This window comes from Pithys albifrons, chromosome 18 (genome assembly GCF_047495875.1).
Source record: "Pithys albifrons albifrons isolate INPA30051 chromosome 18, PitAlb_v1, whole genome shotgun sequence".
Lineage (NCBI taxonomy): Eukaryota > Metazoa > Chordata > Aves > Passeriformes > Thamnophilidae > Pithys > Pithys albifrons.
The window spans coordinates 2,846,312-2,868,202 of NC_092475.1; the positions used below are offsets into that span (position 1 = coordinate 2,846,312).

At 49.1% G+C, this 21,891-nt stretch overlaps 2 protein-coding genes across 2 annotated transcripts in view; both read left to right on the forward strand.

Annotated features, from left to right (window-relative positions):
* LOC139680175 (peroxidasin homolog) overlaps positions 1-11,755 on the forward strand; it is a 43,011-nt gene extending 31,256 nt beyond the window's left edge. Inside the window, exons 14-23 of the mRNA XM_071572544.1 lie at positions 898-1,054; positions 1,972-2,080; positions 2,855-3,012; positions 4,261-5,764; positions 6,231-6,365; positions 6,899-7,107; positions 7,819-7,933; positions 8,215-8,308; positions 8,894-9,011; positions 10,348-11,755. Coding sequence (XP_071428645.1) covers positions 898-1,054; positions 1,972-2,080; positions 2,855-3,012; positions 4,261-5,764; positions 6,231-6,365; positions 6,899-7,107; positions 7,819-7,933; positions 8,215-8,308; positions 8,894-8,989 — 2,577 coding nt within the window. The 3' untranslated portion in view covers positions 8,990-9,011; positions 10,348-11,755. The remainder of the gene's footprint in view (positions 1-897; positions 1,055-1,971; positions 2,081-2,854; positions 3,013-4,260; positions 5,765-6,230; positions 6,366-6,898; positions 7,108-7,818; positions 7,934-8,214; positions 8,309-8,893; positions 9,012-10,347) is intronic.
* Positions 11,756-13,529: 1,774 nt separating this feature from the next.
* On the forward strand, positions 13,530-21,072 carry LOC139680433 (tyrosine-protein kinase Srms-like). Its single transcript, XM_071573022.1, has 8 exons — positions 13,530-14,273; positions 15,815-15,936; positions 16,777-16,943; positions 17,864-18,002; positions 18,482-18,640; positions 19,587-19,768; positions 19,935-20,091; positions 20,473-21,072. Exons 1-8 carry the CDS (start codon positions 13,918-13,920, stop codon positions 20,664-20,666), a joined length of 1,476 nt encoding a protein of 491 aa, XP_071429123.1. The 5' UTR covers positions 13,530-13,917; the 3' UTR covers positions 20,667-21,072.
* The last annotated feature ends 819 nt before the right edge of the window (positions 21,073-21,891 follow it).

The window sequence follows — 21,891 nt, forward strand, 5'->3', positions numbered from 1 at the left end:
AAAAAAAAAGAAAACCACCCTGAAAATTATTTTTTTTTCTAGTAGTTTGCCCTTATTTCCAGGATTCCCACTGGTGGTAGTGGCTGATACTGGCTGGCCCCAGCTTTGATGTTCCATCAAATCCATGCTGCAGCCTGCCTGCTCTTTGTAATAATTCAGTAGATACAGTTCAGAGTTTTTTCCTTCTCTGTAGTACAACACCTGGGACATTCCTTGTTGCCTGCCATGTCTTTGAGCACAGTCAGGCATAGAAAATGCTTGAACCTCAGTTACCCTGCAGAGGTCTGGTGGGAGGTGATCTTGTAGCTTCCCTTGGGCTCCAGCCAACAGTGGGAGCAGAAGAAAAGAGCCCAGCAGTGCAGCAGAGCAAGCATTAGGTTGGGACAGGACAGCAAAAAGATGTCAAGAAACAGGAGAATAAAAAAGTTAAACCTAAAGTCATTTCTGCCACCAGCCAGGCTGAGAGGTTGGGTTTGAGCAATGCTGTCAGAGCCAGCAAAAGCTGGTACCTGCAGCTCAACACAGCAGAATGCTTTAGTTTCAGGTTGTCCCAAAACTGAAAAGATGTAGACTTATTTCTGTGCTGTGAAACTCCTGTGACATCGTCAGGGCACGGCACTTGCTGCATCCAGTCTATGTGGGGAGTCTGTGCCCTGGGGGGAGTGCCTGGGGTGGGCCAGGGTGAAGGAGCTGAGCAGGGAGCTCCTCACCGTGGGTCCAGGCAGGAGCAGGTGTCCTTGGATGGCTTTCTGGTTTCTCTGGAAGAGCAATGCTAACATCTGGTGGCCGCAATTGTTCATCACATCCATCTCTGTGTTTGCTGAGCAGGCTGAAGGCTGGGACAGAGAGAAGCTTGAGGAGCACTGACACATTTTCTGTCTTTTGATGGTGCAACAGGAGGGTATCCAGATCACAGAGAGTGGCAAATTCCACATCAGCCAAGATGGGACCCTCTCCATTCAGGATCTTGGCGTGGCTGACCAGGGCAGATACGAGTGCATAGCACGGAACCCCTTTGGCTTCACCTCCAGCGCCATGCAGCTCACCATCACTGGTAAGGAACTTCCCCTGGTCCTTCAGCATCTTCTCTTGATCTCCTGTGAGAGGGTGCTATGCTGTGTTGACATCTGCACTTTGAATAGATAATTATAAAAGAGGTTATTTCTTTAGCTTCTTTGCAATCAGGTCCCTTGGGTTGGGGTTGCTCCATTGTCAAAGCCCACGCACCTCCCAGATACCCCTCGCTGTTTTCTCAGCTGAGCTGCAGTTGCTTCCTGCAAAGCCAAAGGTGTTGTCTTAAACCTCCTCCTGCAAGCCCAGCTGACAGTGCACATTTGTTTATTGACTCTGCTGGGAGGTGAAAACTTATTAAACAGTGCCAACAGGCTGATAAATCATCATCTGATTGTAACATTGTACACCAGAGGTGGGAGGAGCAGAACAACATTTGCTGCAAAAACAGGGTTTTAAATGTTTGCTCCATCATAGAATCATAGAGGTTGGAAAAGGCCTCTGAGGTCATCAATTCCAGCCTTTGGCACGTGCATTGGGGAAGGGAAATAACTCCCTTGTTTTCAAGTTCCTGCTCTGTGCATTCGGGAAGCTGTAATGGATAAGGAGGAGTACATTTGTGCAAAGTACATACATTATTTTGGGTTAGCTCAGTGTGATTTTTCCATTTTATCTTTCCATTTAACCACTAACCAAAACAGGCATTTATTTACAAAGTTCCACAGGAGAAAACTCTGAATATGTGTAAAGCCACCTTCTCTTTTAGGCAGCTTGTTCATATTCTTCAGAATATCTATAAAAAAAAATTCATGGTGTTTATATTGTAGATGGAAATGCAATTTGAACTGCAGTGAGGTCACTATGGGGCTTGTATTAGTACACAGATTTTCTTGAGGGTGGGAGACCAATTAATACCAAAGTCAATTTAGGGTGTTTTGTTCTTTCTTTCTGCTTTGGAAGCCACGGACGTGGGCCGGAGCGGTGACACGTTTGTAGCCACGTCACTGCGGGAGGCCATCAGCAGCGTGGACCACGCCATCAACTCCACACGCACGGAGCTCTTCAGCAAGTAAGTGTGTGAAATGCCTCAGTCTCAGACTTGAAGCAGAAAGGTGTCAAAAAACAAAACAAGTGAGGCTTTGCCAAACCTCATTTTATCACTGACAACCCACAAATGAAAGCTACGGTATTGTTTCAAGTGTTGGAGGTTGAAGCTGCACCACGTAAGTGTAATGATGTGGTAGAGCTTCACAACAGGCATTTGGGATTCTGGAAAGATGAGATACCTGAATATCACCTCTTATGTCACTTCTGTCTGCAATGTGCATTTTTGTTAGCTAGAGCTGGTTCTGGAGTTAGTGAATAGAAAAGAAAATAATCAGCCTTGTCATTTTATAAATGCAACTGACTTTGTGTAGGGTGAACAGAAATAATAATATAACAGTCCTAACCATTTCCTCAATAAAAAATTAACTCTCAAGTGAATGGTGATTCCCTCTTCTTCCACCCCAATATATGTTTTGCTTGAAAAGATGGATAGTTTCTATTAAGCCCCAGACTCTCTGGGTTTCAGCTATTGAAAAGTGAAAAATAAATTGCTATTGCAGAAAAAAACCCAGCAATGCTGAGGGAAATAAATATGTGCATTTTCCTGGGGAAGAAATACCCTTTCTTTAATCATCTGCCATGTGCAGGCAAGTCCCACTGGTCTTATGAGCTAGTTTGAGGGCCAAGAACCAGAGCAGGCTTAGAGTCTGAGTCTTGTGGCCTGTAGAGTCTCATTGCCATGAGCAGAGTTGATTAATTTTCATGTTCCTGCAACACTTTTAATTCCCGGAAACAGACGCCCCAAGACGCCCAATGACCTCCTGGCTCTCTTCCGCTACCCCCGAGACCCCTACACCATCGAGACAGCCAGGGCAGGGGAGATCTTTGAAAGGACCTTGCAGCTGATTCAGGAACACGTGCAGCAGGGGCTCATTGTGGATATGAATGTCACAGGTAGGAGAGATTTCATTTCCCTTCTTAATTTTGTGGACAGGATGAAATGAAAATAACGATGTGTAAACATCTAAGAAGTATAAAAAGTGCAGTGGTGTAAAAAAAAATACACATAAATTGTTGGGTATATCAAGAATTGTGTTGTCTGAGTTGCAGTTCTTTCTGCATCTCAAGGTTTTCCTAACAGATGGAAGGCTGGTCTTGCATTCACTGTATCAACTTGATACTCAGAAAAATGTTTCAGTTCCCCATTTTGGAATGGCTATGAAAGCCCTAATATTTAAAAAATATTTATCCATCCAACTGATAAAGGTGTGCCTTTGTGGGTCTGAAGTTTAGACCTTCAGCAACATGGTCCAAGATGTTTTCTGCCCTCCAAACAACAACAAGAAAAATACTGTGAACTCTGGGGTATTTGGGTGCTGTAACAGAGGAAGGGGGATATCACTCCTCTGTCTCTACTGCTTTGATCTCTTAACTACAAATTCAGGTGGGTTTCAGCCACTCAGGTTCCTTCTATGGAGGCAGGAGAGCAAACAACAAAGAAATGTAACACCAAAAATACTTAGTGAGGTCCAAACATCCAGCAGCTGGACTCACTTCCTTGATATACAACAGACATTCCTGTACACTGCACGTTTCTTCCTATATGTGTGAATCATCATGTAGCAGGGCATGTATGTTTGAGGCCTGTGAATACTTTTTCCTGTCTGGATGTATTCCAGGGTGCAAGGAGTCTCCCTCCAGGAAGCAGGGCTGGGCTGGGCTGGTTGGACTGCCAGCCTCTCCTGCTCATTGCCCTGTCAGCATCCTCACAGTGCAGCATTATTCAGCTCTTTCACACAGCGCAGCGCCCTGGCACTCACCCACAGCTTCCTGCTGCTCGTCACGTAGAGTTTGGATGGGTGATGGAGCTCATGGTGTCAGTAATAACCCAGAGAGCCATAAAATAAACCTAGAATGAAGACTGAGGCCACCCCCACAGTTTGCTCTGCCAGTCACAACATTTCTGTTTCCAGCTCTGTGCAGCTAATACTAAACTCTTTTCCCCTTCTTTTCTTCTTTGTAAGCCTGAAATCCTGTGCTTCCTTGGTTTTCCATAAATTACATTGCACCACCACACTCAGGGATCTGTGCCCACCCTGACAGACCCCATGGTGGCTTTCACACAGAGCCCTTACATGGGACAGTGGGAACCAGGTGGCTGCAGGTGATGGCTGACGTGGTGCTTTGCCTTTCCCTTTGCAGGCTATCGCTACAATGACCTGGTGTCCCCTCACTACCTGAACATGATTGCCAACCTGTCAGGCTGCTCTGCCCACCGCCGCACACCCAACTGCTCTGATATCTGCTTCCACAAGAAGTACAGGACCCACGATGGCTCTTGCAACAACCTCCAGCACCCAATGTGGGGTGCATCTCTCACAGCCTTCCAGAGGCTTCTCAAACCCGCCTACCAGAATGGATTTAACCTCCCCCGAGGATTTTCCTTGGCCGAAGATACCAGAGATCTGCCCCTTCCTCTACCTCGCCTTGTCTCCACTGCCATGATTGGGACTGAGACCATCACCCCTGATGACCAGTTCACACACATGCTCATGCAGTGGGGCCAGTTTCTGGACCATGACATGGACCAGACGGTGGCAGCCATTAGCATGTCCCGCTTCTCGGATGGAGCCCCTTGCAGCGAGGTGTGCAGCAACGACCCGCCGTGCTTCTCCGTCATGGTCCCCGCCAACGACCCGCGCGTGCGGAACGGGCGCTGCATGTTCTTCGTTCGCTCGAGCCCGGTGTGCGGCAGCGGAATGACCTCCCTGCTGATGAACTCTGTCTATGCCAGAGAGCAGATCAACCACTTGACATCTTACATCGACGCCTCCAATGTTTACGGCAGCACCGAGCAGGAGTCGCAGGAGCTGCGGGATCTGAGCAGCCAAAGGGGGCTGCTGAAGCAAGGGCAAGTTGTGCCCAGCTCAGGGAAGCATCTCCTTCCCTTTGCAGTGGGGCCACCCACGGAGTGTATGAGAGATGAGAACGAGAGCCCCGTGCCGTGCTTCCTGGCAGGAGACCACCGTGCCAACGAGCAGTTGGCTCTCACGGCCATGCACACGCTTTGGTTCAGGGAACACAACCGAATTGCCATGGAGCTGGCCGCCCTCAATCCCCACTGGGATGGAGACCTCCTGTACCATGAGGCACGGAAGATTGTGGGTGCCCAGATGCAGCATATCACCTATGCCCAGTGGCTGCCCAAGGTCCTTGGGGAGGCTGGGATGAAGATGCTGGGTGAGTACAAAGGCTACAACCCCAATGTCAACGCAGGGATTCTCAACGCCTTTGCCACCGCTGCCTTCCGCTTCGGGCACACCTTGATCAACCCCATCCTGTACCGTCTGAATGAAACCTTCCAGCCCATCCAACAAGGCCATATTCCCTTGCACAAGGCCTTCTTCTCCCCTTTCAGGATCACACAGGAGGGGGGGATTGATCCTCTCCTCCGGGGGCTGTTTGGGGTTCCTGGGAAAATGCGGGTCCCCTCTGAACTCCTCAACATGGAGCTGACAGAGAAACTCTTCTCCATGGCACACTCTGTTTCACTGGACTTGGCTGCTATCAACATCCAGAGAGGGCGAGACCATGGCATCCCACCCTACAATGACTTCAGGGTCTTCTGCAACCTCTCATCTGCTCAAGAGTTTGAGGACCTCCGAAATGAGATAAAGAACTTGGAGATCAGAGAAAAGCTCAGGAGGTACTGTAGCCTGGATGTGGAAGAATCAAAATGACTGGAAATCGGTCAGTGAAAAGTATTTGCTCCTCTCAGGACACCCACGGAATAACCTTCCCAGATATTTCAACCCACAGATGTTAAGATAGAGTAATAGCTGTGGTTTAACAATGGGGTAAGACAAATGAGGTCTCTCCAAGTGATCAGTCTGGTTCTGGGTGGAATGTTGTCAGGCACTGCTGTGGGGTAGTTTGGGAGCAGATTGAGCCTTGGAGCTATTTTCCAGTCAGATTAAGCTGCGTCCTATCTACCCTGGCTGCCTCTTTCCAAGGCAGGCCTTTATCCCATTGTCTTTTAGATAAAACCATTATAAATATTGTCCCGATCAGTTCCTGGCATACAAATTCCTATGCTGGTATCAGATTTATATTATCTTTACTCTTTGGTAGCCTTGTAACTTTATTTTTTAAAAATATCTGTTATCCTGCAGTTTATATGGAACTGCCAAAAATATTGACCTGTTTCCAGCACTGATGGTGGAGGATCTTGTCCCTGGGACCCGAGTTGGACCAACACTGATGTGCCTGTTAACAACACAGTTCAGAAGGCTGAGGGATGGAGACAGGTATTACCACTGGAATTATCCCAAATTCTTTTGTATTCTCTTTAGAGGGTTTTGCTCATTGCAGAGAGAAGCAGAATCAGTAATTTTTTATTATTTATTGTGTTGTGATATGGAGGAACAGTGTTCTCTGTCCAGTGCATTTGCAAAAGGACTTGCCACAGTTACTGTCAAGGTGTTCTTTTCTGATTTAATGATTCTCATTTCACTGCAGAACACTGGGCATCATGTGGATGTGTCCAATACCTCATGAAAATGCTAGAAAACATCCACAGGAGCTTCTAATTCCTGTTTTCTGTTTATGTGAATGAGACACATCTCTGCCTGGTGATGCACTTAGGGCAGGAGCACAGAGTGGTTATGGGTTCAAAAAAGGCCTTTTATGTTTGCAGCCACCTGACACCAGAGCAGAAGCTTCTTTTGAGATGGGTGGGTGCTGCTACACAAATGCTGGAGAACTCTTCTTCCTCTCCCAGCCTCACTCCCTCCCTCACTCTTGTACTCATGAGTCATGCTGTGATTACAACCCACTGCAGATTCTGGTATGAGAATCCTGGAGTCTTCACGCCAGCACAACTGACTCAGATCAAACAGACATCCCTTGCTCGTGTCATCTGTGACAACAGTGACCACATCCAGCAGCTACAGAGGGATGTCTTCCGGGTGGCATCATACCTGCAGGGCATGGTCAGCTGTGAGGAGATTCCTGCCGTGGACCTCCGCCTGTGGCAGGACTGTTGTGAGGGTAAGGAGCAGCCTGTCGGGCACCAACTGGCACGGGGATTGCTCTGGGTGGTATTTGTCACATGCCATCAGTGGTGTGAAATTGTAGCTGATTTCATGCTACACCATGAGAACCCTGAGTCAGCAAATGGATATGAGTAGACTCTAGACTAGACTAGACTAGACTAGAATATTCTAGTTGTAAGGGACCTACAAGAATCATCCCATGCAACCACCCAATTCAGAGCTGACCAAAAGCAAAAGGGCATTAAGATATTAAGGGCATTGTCCAAAGGCCGCTTAAACCCTGAGTGGCCTGGGGCATTGGCCACCCCTCTAGGAAGCCTGTTGGCTTCATTGAACCGGGCTGAAGGTCCAACTAGCTGAGAACTTCTGTTTCTGGCTGGGGGAGATGCAGAAACAGGATGTAGGTATGAAGATCCCCACCATGTGCCACTTCACAGATTCATTTGTGATTCTAAAACTCCTCCAATAAATCACAGACTCTGCCATGGTCCCTTTGTGCTGTATTTTGGGTGCAGATGTCCAGCTGAGACATGGGAATCCCAGCATGATGCCCCGTTACAGATCTTTGTTGCCTCCTTCCCTCTGGCATAAGAGATGTGTCAAGGGTGGATGGTGCAGGAGGGCAGCACTGCCTTGTGCTGCTTCAATCCACACTGTTCTGCTTTAAACATGAGTACTCACTGCAGACTTTCCCTTCCTTCCCAAGACTGCCAGACACGTGGGCAATTCAGGGCTCTTTCTCAGAGGTTCCGAAGAAAGAGGTCTTCTGGCTTCAGCTACCCAGAGGAAAACCCTGCCAAGCATAAGCCTGCCTTCCCCAGGTGTAGTATCATCACCTTTATCTCCATTTTATGAAACATAAGAAAAGTTTTTAATAACTCAGTCCATTCAGGCCTCTGAAATTGGCACTCTGAAGAGGTCTGGAGGTCAGGGGGTATCAGTATATAGACGCTGAGCTTGGCCAGTTCTCCAGTGCTTTGGTGCAGAGCCCAGCTCTGATGTGTGAATACCTGGGCTGAATGGCTCTTTGAGGCAGAAGGATTTTCTCACCCATGAAGCTGCCATTTGCATAACTCCTTTCACTTTTTATCCCTGACTCCAGAAATGAGGTGCCTTCCCCAAGTCCTTCCTCCAGAGAGAATCTCGAGTCCCTCGTGGCCGAACTGGAGAAGACAGTTGTTTCCCTACGGAAACAGGTAAAACTTGGTACCTCAATCTTTGTCTTCCATGGAGTCATCTCAGGAGCAAGATTTAGCTATTTGCTACAGGCATTCCCTGTGACTTCTTTTGTCCTTCAGAGCCAGGAGCAACCAACCCATTAGAGGGGACTACTGGCATGTAAAGAAGTGGTGGAGTGCAGAGAGAAGAAACTAAGCTGAGCTCTGTGAGTTCAGACCTCTGCAACTGTAGGGTAAAGTGTAAATGGAACCTCAGTGAAAAAAAACTTGAGCCAGCATTTTCTTCTTGTATTTGGGACAGATTAAAGATTATCTGTGCAGTGGTGCAGACTCCTTGTATTTGGGACAGATTAAAGATTATCTGTGCAGTGGTGCAGACTCCTTGTATTTGGGACAGATTAAAGATTATCTGTGCAGTGGTGCAGACTCCTTGTATTTGGGATAGATTAAAGATTATCTGTGCAGCGGTGCAGACTCCTTGTATTTGGGACAGATTAAAGATTATCTGTGCAGTGGTGCAGACTCCTTGTATTTGGGACAGGTTAAAGGTTATATGTACAATGGTCCAGACTCCTCTTGGAGCTGCTGCTTTCTCATCCTCAGGTGAATGCACTAGAGAGCCAGCTGAGGTGGCACCACAGGAACACCAGCACACAGGGACAGGGTAAGAAGACTGGAGACAAATGGAGAAAAAGATGACTGTGTTGCCTCTTTGTATAAGGTCAGTGTGTTTGTTCTGGCCTGGGGTCAATGTGGATTTGCTGAGTGTGCAGTGGGACACCTCGGCAGTGTTCACATGCAGAAGAGAATGTTGCAGAAAGGAATGGAGCAATGTGGTGATGAATGGGACATGAAGTAATAGGCTTAAATGCAGCAGGTTAGACAGTCATTTCTGCTGGTAATGATTAGTGACTCACTGGAATGGGTTGTCTGGGGACGTGGTGGTGTATCCGTTCCTGGAGGTCTTTTAAGAACTGGTTTGGCAAAGATGGGGAAAGACATAAGTATAGGATGGACCAGGTGGAGTGGGTGAGGTCTCTTGGGCCTATTCTCCTGGGACTCTGCAGAGGTTTCTTCTAACAACACTTAATATCATAACCCCAAATCCAACAGCCTCTAAAGGACCTTTGTGGGGAGAGATATCACAAAGCTCAGTGATGGAGTGGATGGACTGGTTTCTCCCCAGGGTAACAAGGACATCTGGGCAAATGGAGCAATCCATCATTTGCTTACATATTGGCAGTGATTTTCCCCTCACCATGTGAGTCACAGTGCACTTCACTTCTGAAGGCACCAGTCCCCTGTTTGCTCAGCCCCAGCCAGGGCAGCACAACTGTGAGTTGCATTGTAAGGTCCCTGTCAGCCTGGGGACTCCAGCTGCTGCTCAGCAGTGGCAGGGTCCTGGCAGAGAGCTGACAGACCTCTGGTCCAGGTGTTCAGGGGCATGGAGAGCACAGCCTGAGCTCCCTTATCCTACCCTACTTTTCTTGGAGATCCCTACAGCCTTGAGAGAGAGGATGAACAGGTCGCTGGCACCTGGCAGTCTGGAGAAGGTGGCTAATGGTTTTTATGTGTTGCAAATGATTACTCCAGGGACAGGAGCAGGGATGTTACACAGAAGTGCTGTTCTGCCAGGCAGTCTGTACTAGACGGAGCATTCTCTGGAAGTTAGAATACAGGACGGGGCAAGCAAAGGCTGATCTGTGCTGAAAATCTCAGCAGAAAGCAGAAGGAGAAGCCTGGAGGCTGGTCACACTGTTTTCCAGCATGAATTGGTGTGTTGGTCCTTACAGATTTTCCAGTCAAATGGCTATTCCACTTTAGAAATGTGACATAGAGTGCAGTGTGACATATGAGTTGGCTTTTCCTTGCTGTCATTTCAGATCCTTGAAGAGCACTCTAAGATTTACAGGGTCCCTGAAAAGTATTACTGTGGGCTCAAAGGGTTTTTCTGCTTCAGTCATACATGCCCCTGACCAGCCAGACACTACACAAACAGCTCACTCTGCCTCCAGCTGCCTCCCATAGAGCTTTTCTGCTTTCTTGTGCCATTTCAGGTGCCCTGTGACCTGCACTCCTGCTCTCCACCAGCCACTCCAACCCACTCCTTCAGGGCTCAGAAGCCACCAGGAGACCCCATGATGCTCTGCCTCCTCTCACACACCTCCTGTACCACTCCATAGCCCAGGATCACTGTACTTCTGCCTGTATTGACTGTCTACGAGCCCCTCAGCCCCTGGATTCTTCCTGCCTTTGTCAGCCTCCTGGGGATGGGCTCTGCCATCAATGTTGACAGCCCAGAGTCGGCCAAGATGCCTCTTTCTTCCACAGGCCCCAGGAAATGGAGACTAATTGAAGCTGCTTTAGTGCCCCTTTTCTGCTCCTCCTCCCATGAACCACTGTCGTCACCCACCACCCTTTGTCTGAAACATCCCATGGGCACCCAACTGAACCAATTCATTAAGAGGCAAGACCTTTCTCAAATGCACTGTGGTGTCAGGAAACATCTGGAGAAATCAGGAAAAAAAAGATGAACATGAAGCCCGAACCAAACCCTCAGCCATCTGATGCTGTCAGAAAGACTAAGAGGAACCTGAAGGCTGGGTTTGGCCTGGGTTTGCAGTCTCTGACAGAAATGAGGAGGTGATTCAAAGCCCAGGGAAGTCTCCTGGATGGTTGGTTGCTTTAGGATGGGGTGCCAGGCACAGCATGGCTGTCCACAATGACCCTCTGTGCTTTGCCAGTCTTTGGTGATGAGTGACACATTCTCTGTGATGACCCCACAAATGACCTACTGTTACGTGCCCAATGCTTAAAACCATTTTCCTCAGCATGACCTGCATTCCCCATCTCTCTCTGCTCCTTTTGGGGCATAATTGGAGTTATGTTTCTCTTCCTTTGTTTCCCCCAAAAAAGGTTCTTTGCTGGAAGATGTGTTTGAGTATAAATGGAACAGGACCTGCAACAGAACCTCAGCTAATTAGATGCAATGGGCACTCTCATTAGTGGAGGGGAGCTGCTGGTTTCTGTCAATTAGGCTGTTGAGGACATGCTGTGGTGTTTGACACGAGTGAATGCAAAGTGCTGTTTGTGTTTATGGCTCCCAGGTGCTCTGCAACCAAACCAGGACTGTGCAGCCAGATCTGTGGCACAGGTCTTCTGGTTTTGTTGCTCTTTGAAGGTGCTTTTTAGTGGTGCTAGAAATAAAGTCCCTGTGTATCCACCACAACCCCAAACCTGTGGATAAATTGGTTTTTAATACATCCTTGTAAGCTGGTCACAGGGACTACAGAGAAAATACTTGATTCATTGGATATCTGTGCCTTCCTTATCCTTTTCACTTTTCCTGCATCCTCCCATTTTCCTTCCCACAGCACAAGGACCAGAAACTTCTATGAACATACTTTTTCTTCTTATTTTTTTTATTTTATTTTTAGGTGTTTTATAGTACCAAAGGGGATTCAAAGCAGCAGGGATGCTCCTGGAACTTCATAGGAAAATAAAAAAAAAATACTAGAAAAAGGTTGTGACTTATCTTTTTCCTGGCATGGGACTGAGCTGTGCATGTGTGTTCTGTGCAGACAGAGGTTTGCAGGGATGAGTCTGTGTTATGCATGTCTGGTAGGTTCAGCTCAGAGGCAGTATTTAGTCCTCAGGGATGTTTGTAATTTTGAAGTACTCTTTCATTTAGGTGCAAATCAAGATCCAAAGCCTTGCATGTTATAAATCAGCTGCACTTGTCTATCACTTGTACCACTAGAGAATCTAATCTGGCAAAAGTCAGTATAGGTCAATCGGTCTCCAGTCTCCTTCTGCACACCAGAAGTCCTCTTTCTAAACAGCAAGGCATTGATGTTCTGTGCTGGATCTAATCAGATACCTCTCAATGCATAATGAAGCAGCCCATTTTGCTCCTGATGGAGCATGACATGAGGAGATTTGTCACAAGCACTGCAGAAGGACAGCAGAGGGGATGTCCCTTCCCTTTGGGTTGCAAGTCCTTCTGTGCTCCATTCTCAGTTCCCTTCCTCATGTTGGGAAAAATGCACAGAAACATTACACATCCCTGTGTGGGACTGAGGGTGAGACTGGGAGCTTTGCAGGGGAGCAGATCTTATGGAACTTACCCATATATTCAGGTGCCACTTTTGTAAGGAGGGAGCAGAATATTTAATTAAAAGACCCCCTTTTTCCCCAATTCCCATCAGTGCAGTGCAATGCACAGGGCCCCCTGACAGAGTGCTGTGTACTCCTGCCCTCTGCCTTTGGCATCTCTGCCTGGCAGGGGGTGAGGAAAGAGTTGAGCCCAAAACCCAGATGAGGAAATCCTTTTGCACCCCAGGATGCAGAACATAGCAGATCCAGAGCTGCTGGCTTGGGGATGGGTCCAGCATGTCCCTGCAATTAATTTTCTATATTTCTTTTTAAGCAGCTTCTTTCAAATCCCAACTACATACCCAAAATGAGCTACCCAGACCAACTGCAAGCACAGTAGGATCAAAATAATCGTCTCAAGGCCAGGAGTGGAGTGCCAGGCACAAACCTCTCACTAATTAGATGGAACAGTTAAGTGGCAAACTCTAGGCAGGACTGGGGGGTTGCAGTTGGAATTTCTCACCAGAACAGTGATCTTAAAGTGCATATGGAAGATGTGAAAGGGGAATCTCTGTCCTTTGGCTTATGGCTGTGGTTGCTGTGATACAGCAAGGGGGTTGGAGCATGTTAGTATCTGAGTGTGACCAGGTCTGGGGGAGTGTGGGTGTGCTGACAGCAGGATCAGGGAGTTGCATGCCAGGCCTTGGCTCCAGATGCCACACAGGCACCTGGCACTGGTCCAAACTCTGCATCAGGCAAGGACCTCCTGACACAGGACAGGACCCATCTCTGGTGGAGGCTGAGTGAGCACATGATCTTGGTGGAACTGGGAAAGGGATTCTCTAGAGATCCTCTGCAATGGGGTATTAGTGGGAAGAGGCAAATGTTTTAGCAGGGTAATGCTGGGAGGTCATTGTAGACCAAAAGAAGAAAGGATCTTATGTTATAAACCCCACAGTATCCACCCAGGAAATACCCAAACACTTCAGATTTCTTCTAAGTTTGTTTTCTTAATTTTGTTTTAACTCCTGCACATTTGTGGATGCAATTATGTCCTATGGAAAAAAAAATATCCTCCCACACATGTGAGATGAAGACTATTAGCTGGAGTCAGCCACTTGTGACAAGAGCTGCTTGAAGAACAGAGAGCTGTGTTTATGGTGCTCTGGTAACAAGCAAAGAGCACACTTTAAAATAATGATTAGATAAAATAACAGCCGTTTTCCTTCTTCGAGAGCGGTGAGCCTGGCTCCAGCTGTGCCTGTCTCCCAGATGTGCCCGTGGGTCTGAGCGTGGGACTCCTGCCTGCAGACTCATCCCTCCTGCAGACTCGTCTCACCAGATCAACCAGTTTCACTTTCAGCAATAGGAAGTTCGCCGGGAAGGGCCGGTGAGCGCCCAGACGCGTGCGAAGAACGCGGGGCGGCAGGATGAGCTGCCCGGCCGGCGGCATGAGCCCGGGATCATCACCCCTTCCTCCGGCCTCCCGAAGCGCGGTGCCATAGCCCACCGCATCCACCGCATCACCGGGGATGGAGCAGTTTGTCAGGAAGCGTTTGAGCTTCCTGACATCCTTCTGGAACAAGCTCCGTCCCCGTGCCGTGACGGAAAGCTGCTCGCTGGGGTATCTTGGTTCTGATTCCGTTTCGCTGCACTCGGAGGCGAACTCCATTTCCTTCATCCCCAAGTCCTCTCTCTGTATCGCTTTATACGCTTTCACAGCCCGGAGCTCCGAGGAACTGAGTGTAAGCGCAGGGGACAAACTGCGTGTCCTCAGAGAAGAGGGAGAGTATGTCCTAGCCCGGCGGCTGGTGGGGGAACCGGCCATGGGCTATGTCCCTGCTGCCTACGTGGCCAACCTCAGCCAGGGCACCTCCGCTCACCGCCCGTAAGTATCCGATGCTCTGGATGGAGGCTGGACTAGGGTAGCACATCCCTGTGCAGCGAGAGGCACCGCTTACCCTCGCAGTGGTGGGGAGCACGAGCTCCACATTGTCTTCTTTTGCCATCAGCAGTGCTGGGACTGAGCGGGGATGTGCAGTGCCCTGCCCTGGGCATCCCTGCCCTGGAGTTCCTGCAGTTCGTGGCAGTGGGGTGGAGGTATTCAGCACAGCAAACGGGATTTGGGGGATGTGCCAAGGGGTAGTGATGCTGGTGCCCCTTCCCGGTCCCATCACCCTCGGATGGGATGGGATGGGATGGGATGGGATGTGTGATGGTGGGCACAGGTTGCAGCTGTGGTGCCAAATAAACAGGCTCCTACTTTCAAGGGGAGGTAGCAGGGAGGAAGGGAGCTGGGGAAACTTGTACCTGAGCCCTGCCACCTCCAAAGGGCTCGGGAGCATGGGAAGAAGCAGTTTGGGTTGTTAACTGCCAGGAAGCCCAGAGATCTGTAGGGCCAAGCTGTACTGCTGCTGCTGCCATCTGGCTCCCGCACATCCAGGGATGGGGACTCCTTCCCTGGCGGTGCCTCTCCCAGCCGTGACGGAGCTCGGGGGTGAGCCTTCTGTCAGCTGGGGAAAGCCCAGGCTTATCGTTGCATAAGGCAGCCTGGTCCCGACACGTCGGGCAAAGCGCCTCGAGACACTGCTGTTCCCTCTGTACCTGGCCCTGAGTCACGCCGAGTGCCGGGAAGCGCAGGGCTGGGCCGGGGGTATCGCCCTGTGCTGTGTGAGGGGAGGTAAAGAAGAGGAGCGGGAGAAACCTGGGAAGGGTCCCAAACGTGCAGGGGCAGTGATGGCAGCTGGTGGGGTATTTTGTTTGAGTTCAGGGAAGTAGAAAACATTTTGTTGTTACACTTTCTCTTTCTTGCTGGGTGTCTTTTGGGGTGCTTATAGATCTAGAGTGATGGCATCTGTTTTTCAGTGGGAGGTAGAAAATTGTTGTTATATCTAACTTGTGTAGAGCATGTGTGTATTATATTGTAGTTTTCTCTTAATTTTCTCTTTTCGGTATAAATATATATAGTTAGTTTAAGCATAAACCTAGTTTGAAGGTTCTTTCCCTTTCTCCCTTTTCTCGGCTGGAGAGAAGGAAGCTTTCTCCCAGTATTGGGGGGTTGGCATTTTGCCAGCTCAACCCAAGACAGATGAATTTTAAGGTCCTTTCCAGCTGAAACAACTCTGGGATTCTCTGACTCTTATGAAATGGTTTGCAGTCAGCGAGCGGCAATAAACTGCAGCAAGTGCCCTGTAAAACCCACCCAATGAAGCAGCCCCGATGCAGGCAGCCACATTTACAGGTTCTGAGACATGGACTGGCTGCTGTGCCACTTGCTTGGTGGCTGCAAGGATGAGCAAATAGTGGGATCCCAGGACCTACTCCCCCTCCCTGTCTCAGAAGGTGCGGGATGCCCCGAAGTGGATGCAGCTTCATCCGTGCACCACCCCCTTGCGCCGCACTGACCCACCCATCTGCTCTGCTCCCCAGGTGGTACTTCAGCAAGATTAGCCGAAACGAAGCAGAACAGCTCCTCCTCTCGCCTCCCAACCAGCACGGCTCCTTCCTTGTCCGGGACAGTGAGAGCAGCAAGGGCGAATACTCTCTCTCAGGTGACTTTGTGGCAATTATCCAGAGAAAATTAGCATTGAGAAAAGTAAACAGTACCTTAGGGCAGCACCTGGCTTGGTCAGGACAGAGTAAAAAAAAAACAGGGGAATAAGTTTAAAGCACTTTTCAGCACCTCACTGAAGCGAATAACCTGCTTTCTGAGAGTGCAGGGAAAGCTAACAGAGAAGGGGTGGATTGCAGAATGACTGTGGCAAAGGAAAGTGCGTAGTTCCTTTCCAGGGTATGGAAGCCATAAACATTTCACCACAGCTTAATGATGGTGTCGTGGCACTAACTCCCAGGATTTCATTCCAGCAGCTTTTATCATCTGAGGATTGTTTAAAAATATGCTGCCACTCCAGATTACCAGGGCCTGGGCTGCACAAACCAGAATCTGAATTCAGAGGGGCTTGGACCAGGCAGTGCTGTTACGAGCTGGTTCTACTCACATAAAAACAATCCTGAGAAATTCACGTCAAGCTCCACAACCCACCATCAGTCCGTGGGCTGTGAGAGGCACAGCTGCCACTGGTTTATCCACCTTGGGCAGCTCTGCTGTGCTCCAAGCAGGCCATTTCCCTAGGGAATAACCCCTGCTAATAAAGCATCACCTCTGGTCCAAAGAAGCCCAGCTTACCCATGGCCAGAAATCCTCTGAGCCAGGAGATGGGAGCAGAAGGGATGGGGGAGTGGGATATAACACTCCAGGGGTGAGTTGTGTTGCTTTAGAACAATGAAAAGACTGGGTGTATGGGAAGGAGAGAGGGTGAAGTCACCAGGGAGGTGGGAAGGAGCTGCTGATCACACGTGTTGAGTTTTCTCTAACCTGGGCCTCCCCACAGTGCGCAACCATGCCAAGGTCAGCCACTTCCGAATCTGCAAGAGCCCCAGGGGCAGCTTCTACATCCAGAAGGGACATCCCTTCCCCAACATGGAGGAGCTCCTCACCTTCTACATAGAGCACTGGAAGGTCATCCAGAGCCCCTTGCTTCAGCCCTGCAGCCCCGTGGTGAGTACGCCAATGGCACAGATCAACCCAGGTACCAGAGATAAAGAGGAGAGAAAAAAGGAAAGAAGGACTAGGAAAATAGAAATAATTACTCTATCCATTTGGAATTCGAGATTTATTAAATTAAATTTAAAGCACACCATTAGTATAGCTGCCAGTATTACTTTGTATAAGCCATGTTAAGACTGGGCATGGCATTTATATGGATTTTTGACTAGGGTAAAAAAGAAGAGAATGTTCTGAAATATCTTGTTCATCTCAGAGACTAGAAACCAAGTTGTTACAAATCCCTTCAATACTGATTCTGGAAATACTTGTGCTTCCAATTTTTTCATGAGAGTATAAGACATACACATTGCTTTTATATAGTTTTCACACCAATTAGTATGGCACTCATAAATCTAATTACAGTATTAGTCTCAAATTGCCAACTCATTTCCTGATTAGAATTCCATCCACTGATTATGACTTAGAAATATCAATTAAATATGTGAAAGAGTGAAATTGAAAGGTGTGGTATAGAAGAAATGCTTAATGAACTGAAGTCTAAATCAGCCATAATATGCAATAATATTCATTAAACTATTTTTATTTATTTGTGGAAATAGAGAAAAGCCACTTTGGAAGTCTGATGAGTGAGTGAGTTATAAATTGATCTCCTGATTTTTCATGTAGTCTCCAAAATCTCCCCCTTGCACAGCTGGGCTCCCAGCAGGGGTCATGCAGATGATGCCCCACATGCTTTGTGAACATTTAGCAGAGGGAAAAGCACTGCTTGGGTTGGAGTCCCTGAGCACAAAAGTGGTGGAGTATCATGTCCTGCTCACTCCTCTGTGGGCACCAAAAGCTGGTGCAGGCTCTACCAGCAGGTCCTACCTGGCTGGCTGGTGCAAGCATGTCATTCCATGTCCATTTGGCAGACACCTCCCGAGAGGGATGGCTGGGAACGCCCGCGCTGGGAGTTCACCCTGCGGAGGAAGCTGGGTGAGGGCTACTTTGGAGAGGTGTGGGAAGGGCTGTGGAGAAACACAGTGCCAGTGGCCATCAAGATCATAAAAGGTATGTGGAAAATCATTTGTTAACAATGGCCAACTGGGTCTCTTCTTCACTGCCACATCATTCACACTCTTTTGTTTCCTTGTCCTCTTGGTCACTGTGACTGTTTTATCAGGCAAACTGTGATAGAACCTGTCAAGGAGCCACTGGACTATTTCTGTGGACAGACCTAAGCTTGGGCTGCATCTCCATAATTGGCTCCAGCCAGTGGGTTTGTCATGAGTGACATCATGTCAAGTCAAATGGGTTTGTGATACATGAAGTCCTGGTGGGACTGTGATCCTGAAAATGGGATCCAAAGCTCTGTGGAAAACACCTCTTGGCTGTTTGAGTCTGAGACACAGGTTGTGCAGACATAAGCTGTGAAGGCAGGGGTGGGCTGTGAGGAGGATAAAGGTCCTTATCCAAGCTGGAGGTGCTGAGGTTCCCAACATCCACATCAGAAAGCAGCTCACAATGGCCGTTCTGGCTTTCTCACCCAGCTGACATGAAAGCAGAAGACTTCACCAAGGAGATCCAGAACCTGAAGCGCCTGAGGCATGAGAAGCTGATCCAACTGCACGCTGTGTGCTCACTGGATGAACCCGTGTACATCATCACTGAGCTCATGCGCAAAGGCAACCTCCACAGCTACCTCAACAGTGAGTACTGTGCCAGCACCATGGGGAGTGGACTCCTGGGGCACTGCTGCTCTGGGGCTGCTTTCTGTGCCCCAGAATGACCCTATGAATCTGAGTGGGGACTCTAAGAAAACACTAGTCTGGTTTTGGTCCAGTTGAGATAAGTGGTAACACAGATCTATCCATGGACACTTGCTGGAGATGGTCTTGGGTGATCCCAAGACTTAAAGAAATGCTCTGGTGTGATTTTCAGTCCCAGACTCCATCTCTGCTGGAACCCAAGTGTGTTGGCAGGGACTGTCATCCCTCCTTCTTCACCCACCCATGGTCTGCCAGCTCCTACCAGTGCACAGAAATCCCATTGTTGTGTTTGGGCAACTCCATCTTCTTTAAGAATGAAATGGCCAAACCTCCCCATAGGTTTGTTCATATGCAGAGCTTGTAACAGGCCATGGTTCACTCATCACCCTACCAATCAGTTTGTTTTTCTTGACCTTTCTTTTCGTGATGCAGCAATCAGTCTTGAAAGGAAACAACTTCTGCCACTGAGAGCTGTTTTTCTACTGGGTACACCCCCTCCTACCCACAGTGACCTCATTTTTGGTTGGGGATCCAGCAGCCTTTGGTGCTGGAGGAGCTGGAGCTTACAGGCACAAGTTCAGAGGCCTGGTGGGATATTTGCGTGGCAGAAAGTCACCTTTGGCTTTGAACAAGCCACGGATGTCTGCATCTTAGTTGCAGCACCTGGTGCTCTACAGAGCTCATCCTGGTCCCATTTCTGAGGAGCACATGGCTATGCTGAACTTCCTACAAAGTGCCACCAGGACAATTAGGCAGGACCTCCAATTTGAGGTTTTACATGTTCCACTGGTACCACATTGCTGACACAGGGTCTTCTTCCAAACCAGAACACTTGGAATAGATGTTGGTAGATGGTCCCCAAAGTTTGGATTGTCTGGATTAACAGGTCCAGAAGGGAAGTCCCTGGGCACCTCTCACCTGCTCAACATCGCCTGCCAAGTGGCAGATGGGATGAGGTACCTGGAGGAGAAGCACATTGTTCACCGGGATCTGGCAGCCAGAAACATCCTGGTGGGGGAGGAACTCACCTGCAAAATTGCCGATTTTGGACTTGCCAGACTCCTCAAGGTCAGTCAGCAGGATGCTGTGGTCCCTCCCATCACCCCACGCCATCAAGCTGCCCCATGTTGCACCATTCCCTGTCATCCCCTTTCCCAGCCTGCAGCCCCAGCAAAGACCCAAAAGCCATGTTGATCATCCTATCCCTCATGTCCCATCTGCTGTTGCTTTGCAGGATGACATTTATTCCACCAGCAGCAGCACTAAAATCCCAGTGAAGTGGACAGCTCCGGAGGCAGCCAACTATCGGACTTACTCCCTCAAGTCTGATGTCTGGTCCTATGGGATTCTGCTCTATGAAGTCTTCACGTATGGACAGATCCCATATGAAGGTAGGGCTGCCAGTTCACTCCTCTGCCCTCCATCCACATGCTGGGCAGCTTGCCCATGGTCCCCAAAATTCAATGTGTCATGAGTCGTTATATTATCCCCTCCACAAGGGATGTGGAAGCAGCTCCTCAACCATGAGCAAGTTATTGTCCACTTTTGGGATGGTTTAGAGGGACATTCAGTGGTTTTAGAGTGGGTGCAGGAGCTGGGGACACGAAGGTGGGGTGGGCTGGAGAATCTCCCACATCCTGTCTTCTGTCAGCCTCATGGCAGAGAGACACCATTTCACAGCAGCACAAGTGGACATCTTGGCCACTGCAGGGCAACCTTCAGGGCAACCTTTGAGGACATCTGATTCGGGAGAATCTTCTCCTTCCTTGTAGGGATGACAAACCAAGAAACTGTGCGGCAAATCACCAGGGGCTACCGCCTTCCCCGGCCCAGCTCCTGCCCTCCCGAGATCTACAGCATCATGCTGGAATGCTGGAGTGGCAACACGGAGGAGCGGCCCACCTTCCTGGCCCTGCGGGAGAAGCTCGGCTTCATCTACAGACGGCTGCTCAGCTCCTTCTCCTGAGGGACCCCTTCCCACCATCCTTCCTGCACAAGACTCTCCAGGCCAGCTTTTGCCAAGAAGTTCCTTTCTTCTAGTTTGCTCTTTGACAGGGCTACAAGGAAAGCACATCCCCCTAAAAACAGTTCATGGTCCCTCACAGTCAGGATGCAGGGAGGTGGCAAGGGGAAAAGGCAACGAGTTGTGGAGAACTCCTTGCCAGCACATGGCTGTGTAGCAGTCTGGAGAAGTCCCATGGTAGCAGAGGCATCACCCAAAGTTTACATCTTCCTTCAGCCAGTAGGGTGGGAGGTCCCTGTTGCTCCCCACATCAACATGAAGGTTTGCAGTTCATGTTTAATTGTGGCTCCACTCAATTTTTCTTGTAGTGTGTGTCTGGTGTATTTATCAATAAATGTGTGTGCATCCACCCACGGGAGTCCTTGCAGGGCACTGCTGGATGCTCTGCCCTTATCACACTGCTCTGCTCTCTCCCAGGAATCATAGAATGGTTTGGGATGGAAGGGATCTTTATGGCTCATCTTGTTTCAACCCACCTGCCATGGGCAGCAACACTTTTCACTAGACCAGGTTTCTCCAAGCTCTGTCCAACTTGGATGGGAACACTTTCAGGAATAGGTTCAAGGAACCCATCAAGGAGAGGTTCAAGGAAGCAATGGCTTGCAACCAGTCCCACTCTTGGAACCACAGATATAACCATTCTTGTGTCTCTTTGGACTCTCTTCATCCAGGCACACACTAAACATCCATGTGCCTCTGCCACCCCTTTTCCAGGCAGTGGCCCTGCTTGCCCTGAGAACCCTGCACAGACAGCTCCTCTCTGGGCTGTTCCACACTGAATCTTTGTCTCACTCACCACTGTGTGGTTATTCCAAGACAAATATATGCCTTTGTACAATTATTTAATGCCTCCTGCCCTGAGGTGCAGGAAGAGAAGGTAAAACACTGTTTCACTCTGTTTTGCTCTTTGTCTTGCCCTGGGTGCAGAGCCAAGAGATGATCCCACCACCTGCAGCTCCTCACTGATCCCAGGGCACAGGAGTATAGGGGGACCTTGAGCCTTTGGTCCCTGCAAGGCCGGGGGAGCATTTACTCCAGACAAGTCCCTGTTGCCCATCCTGCCCATGCACACTCCCAGAGGCCGGGCTATCCTTGGCAGCAGAGGAAGGAGTCATGGAAAAGCAGCACTGGGAGCAATGCCGAGGCTGCCTGCACCAGCCTTCCCAGA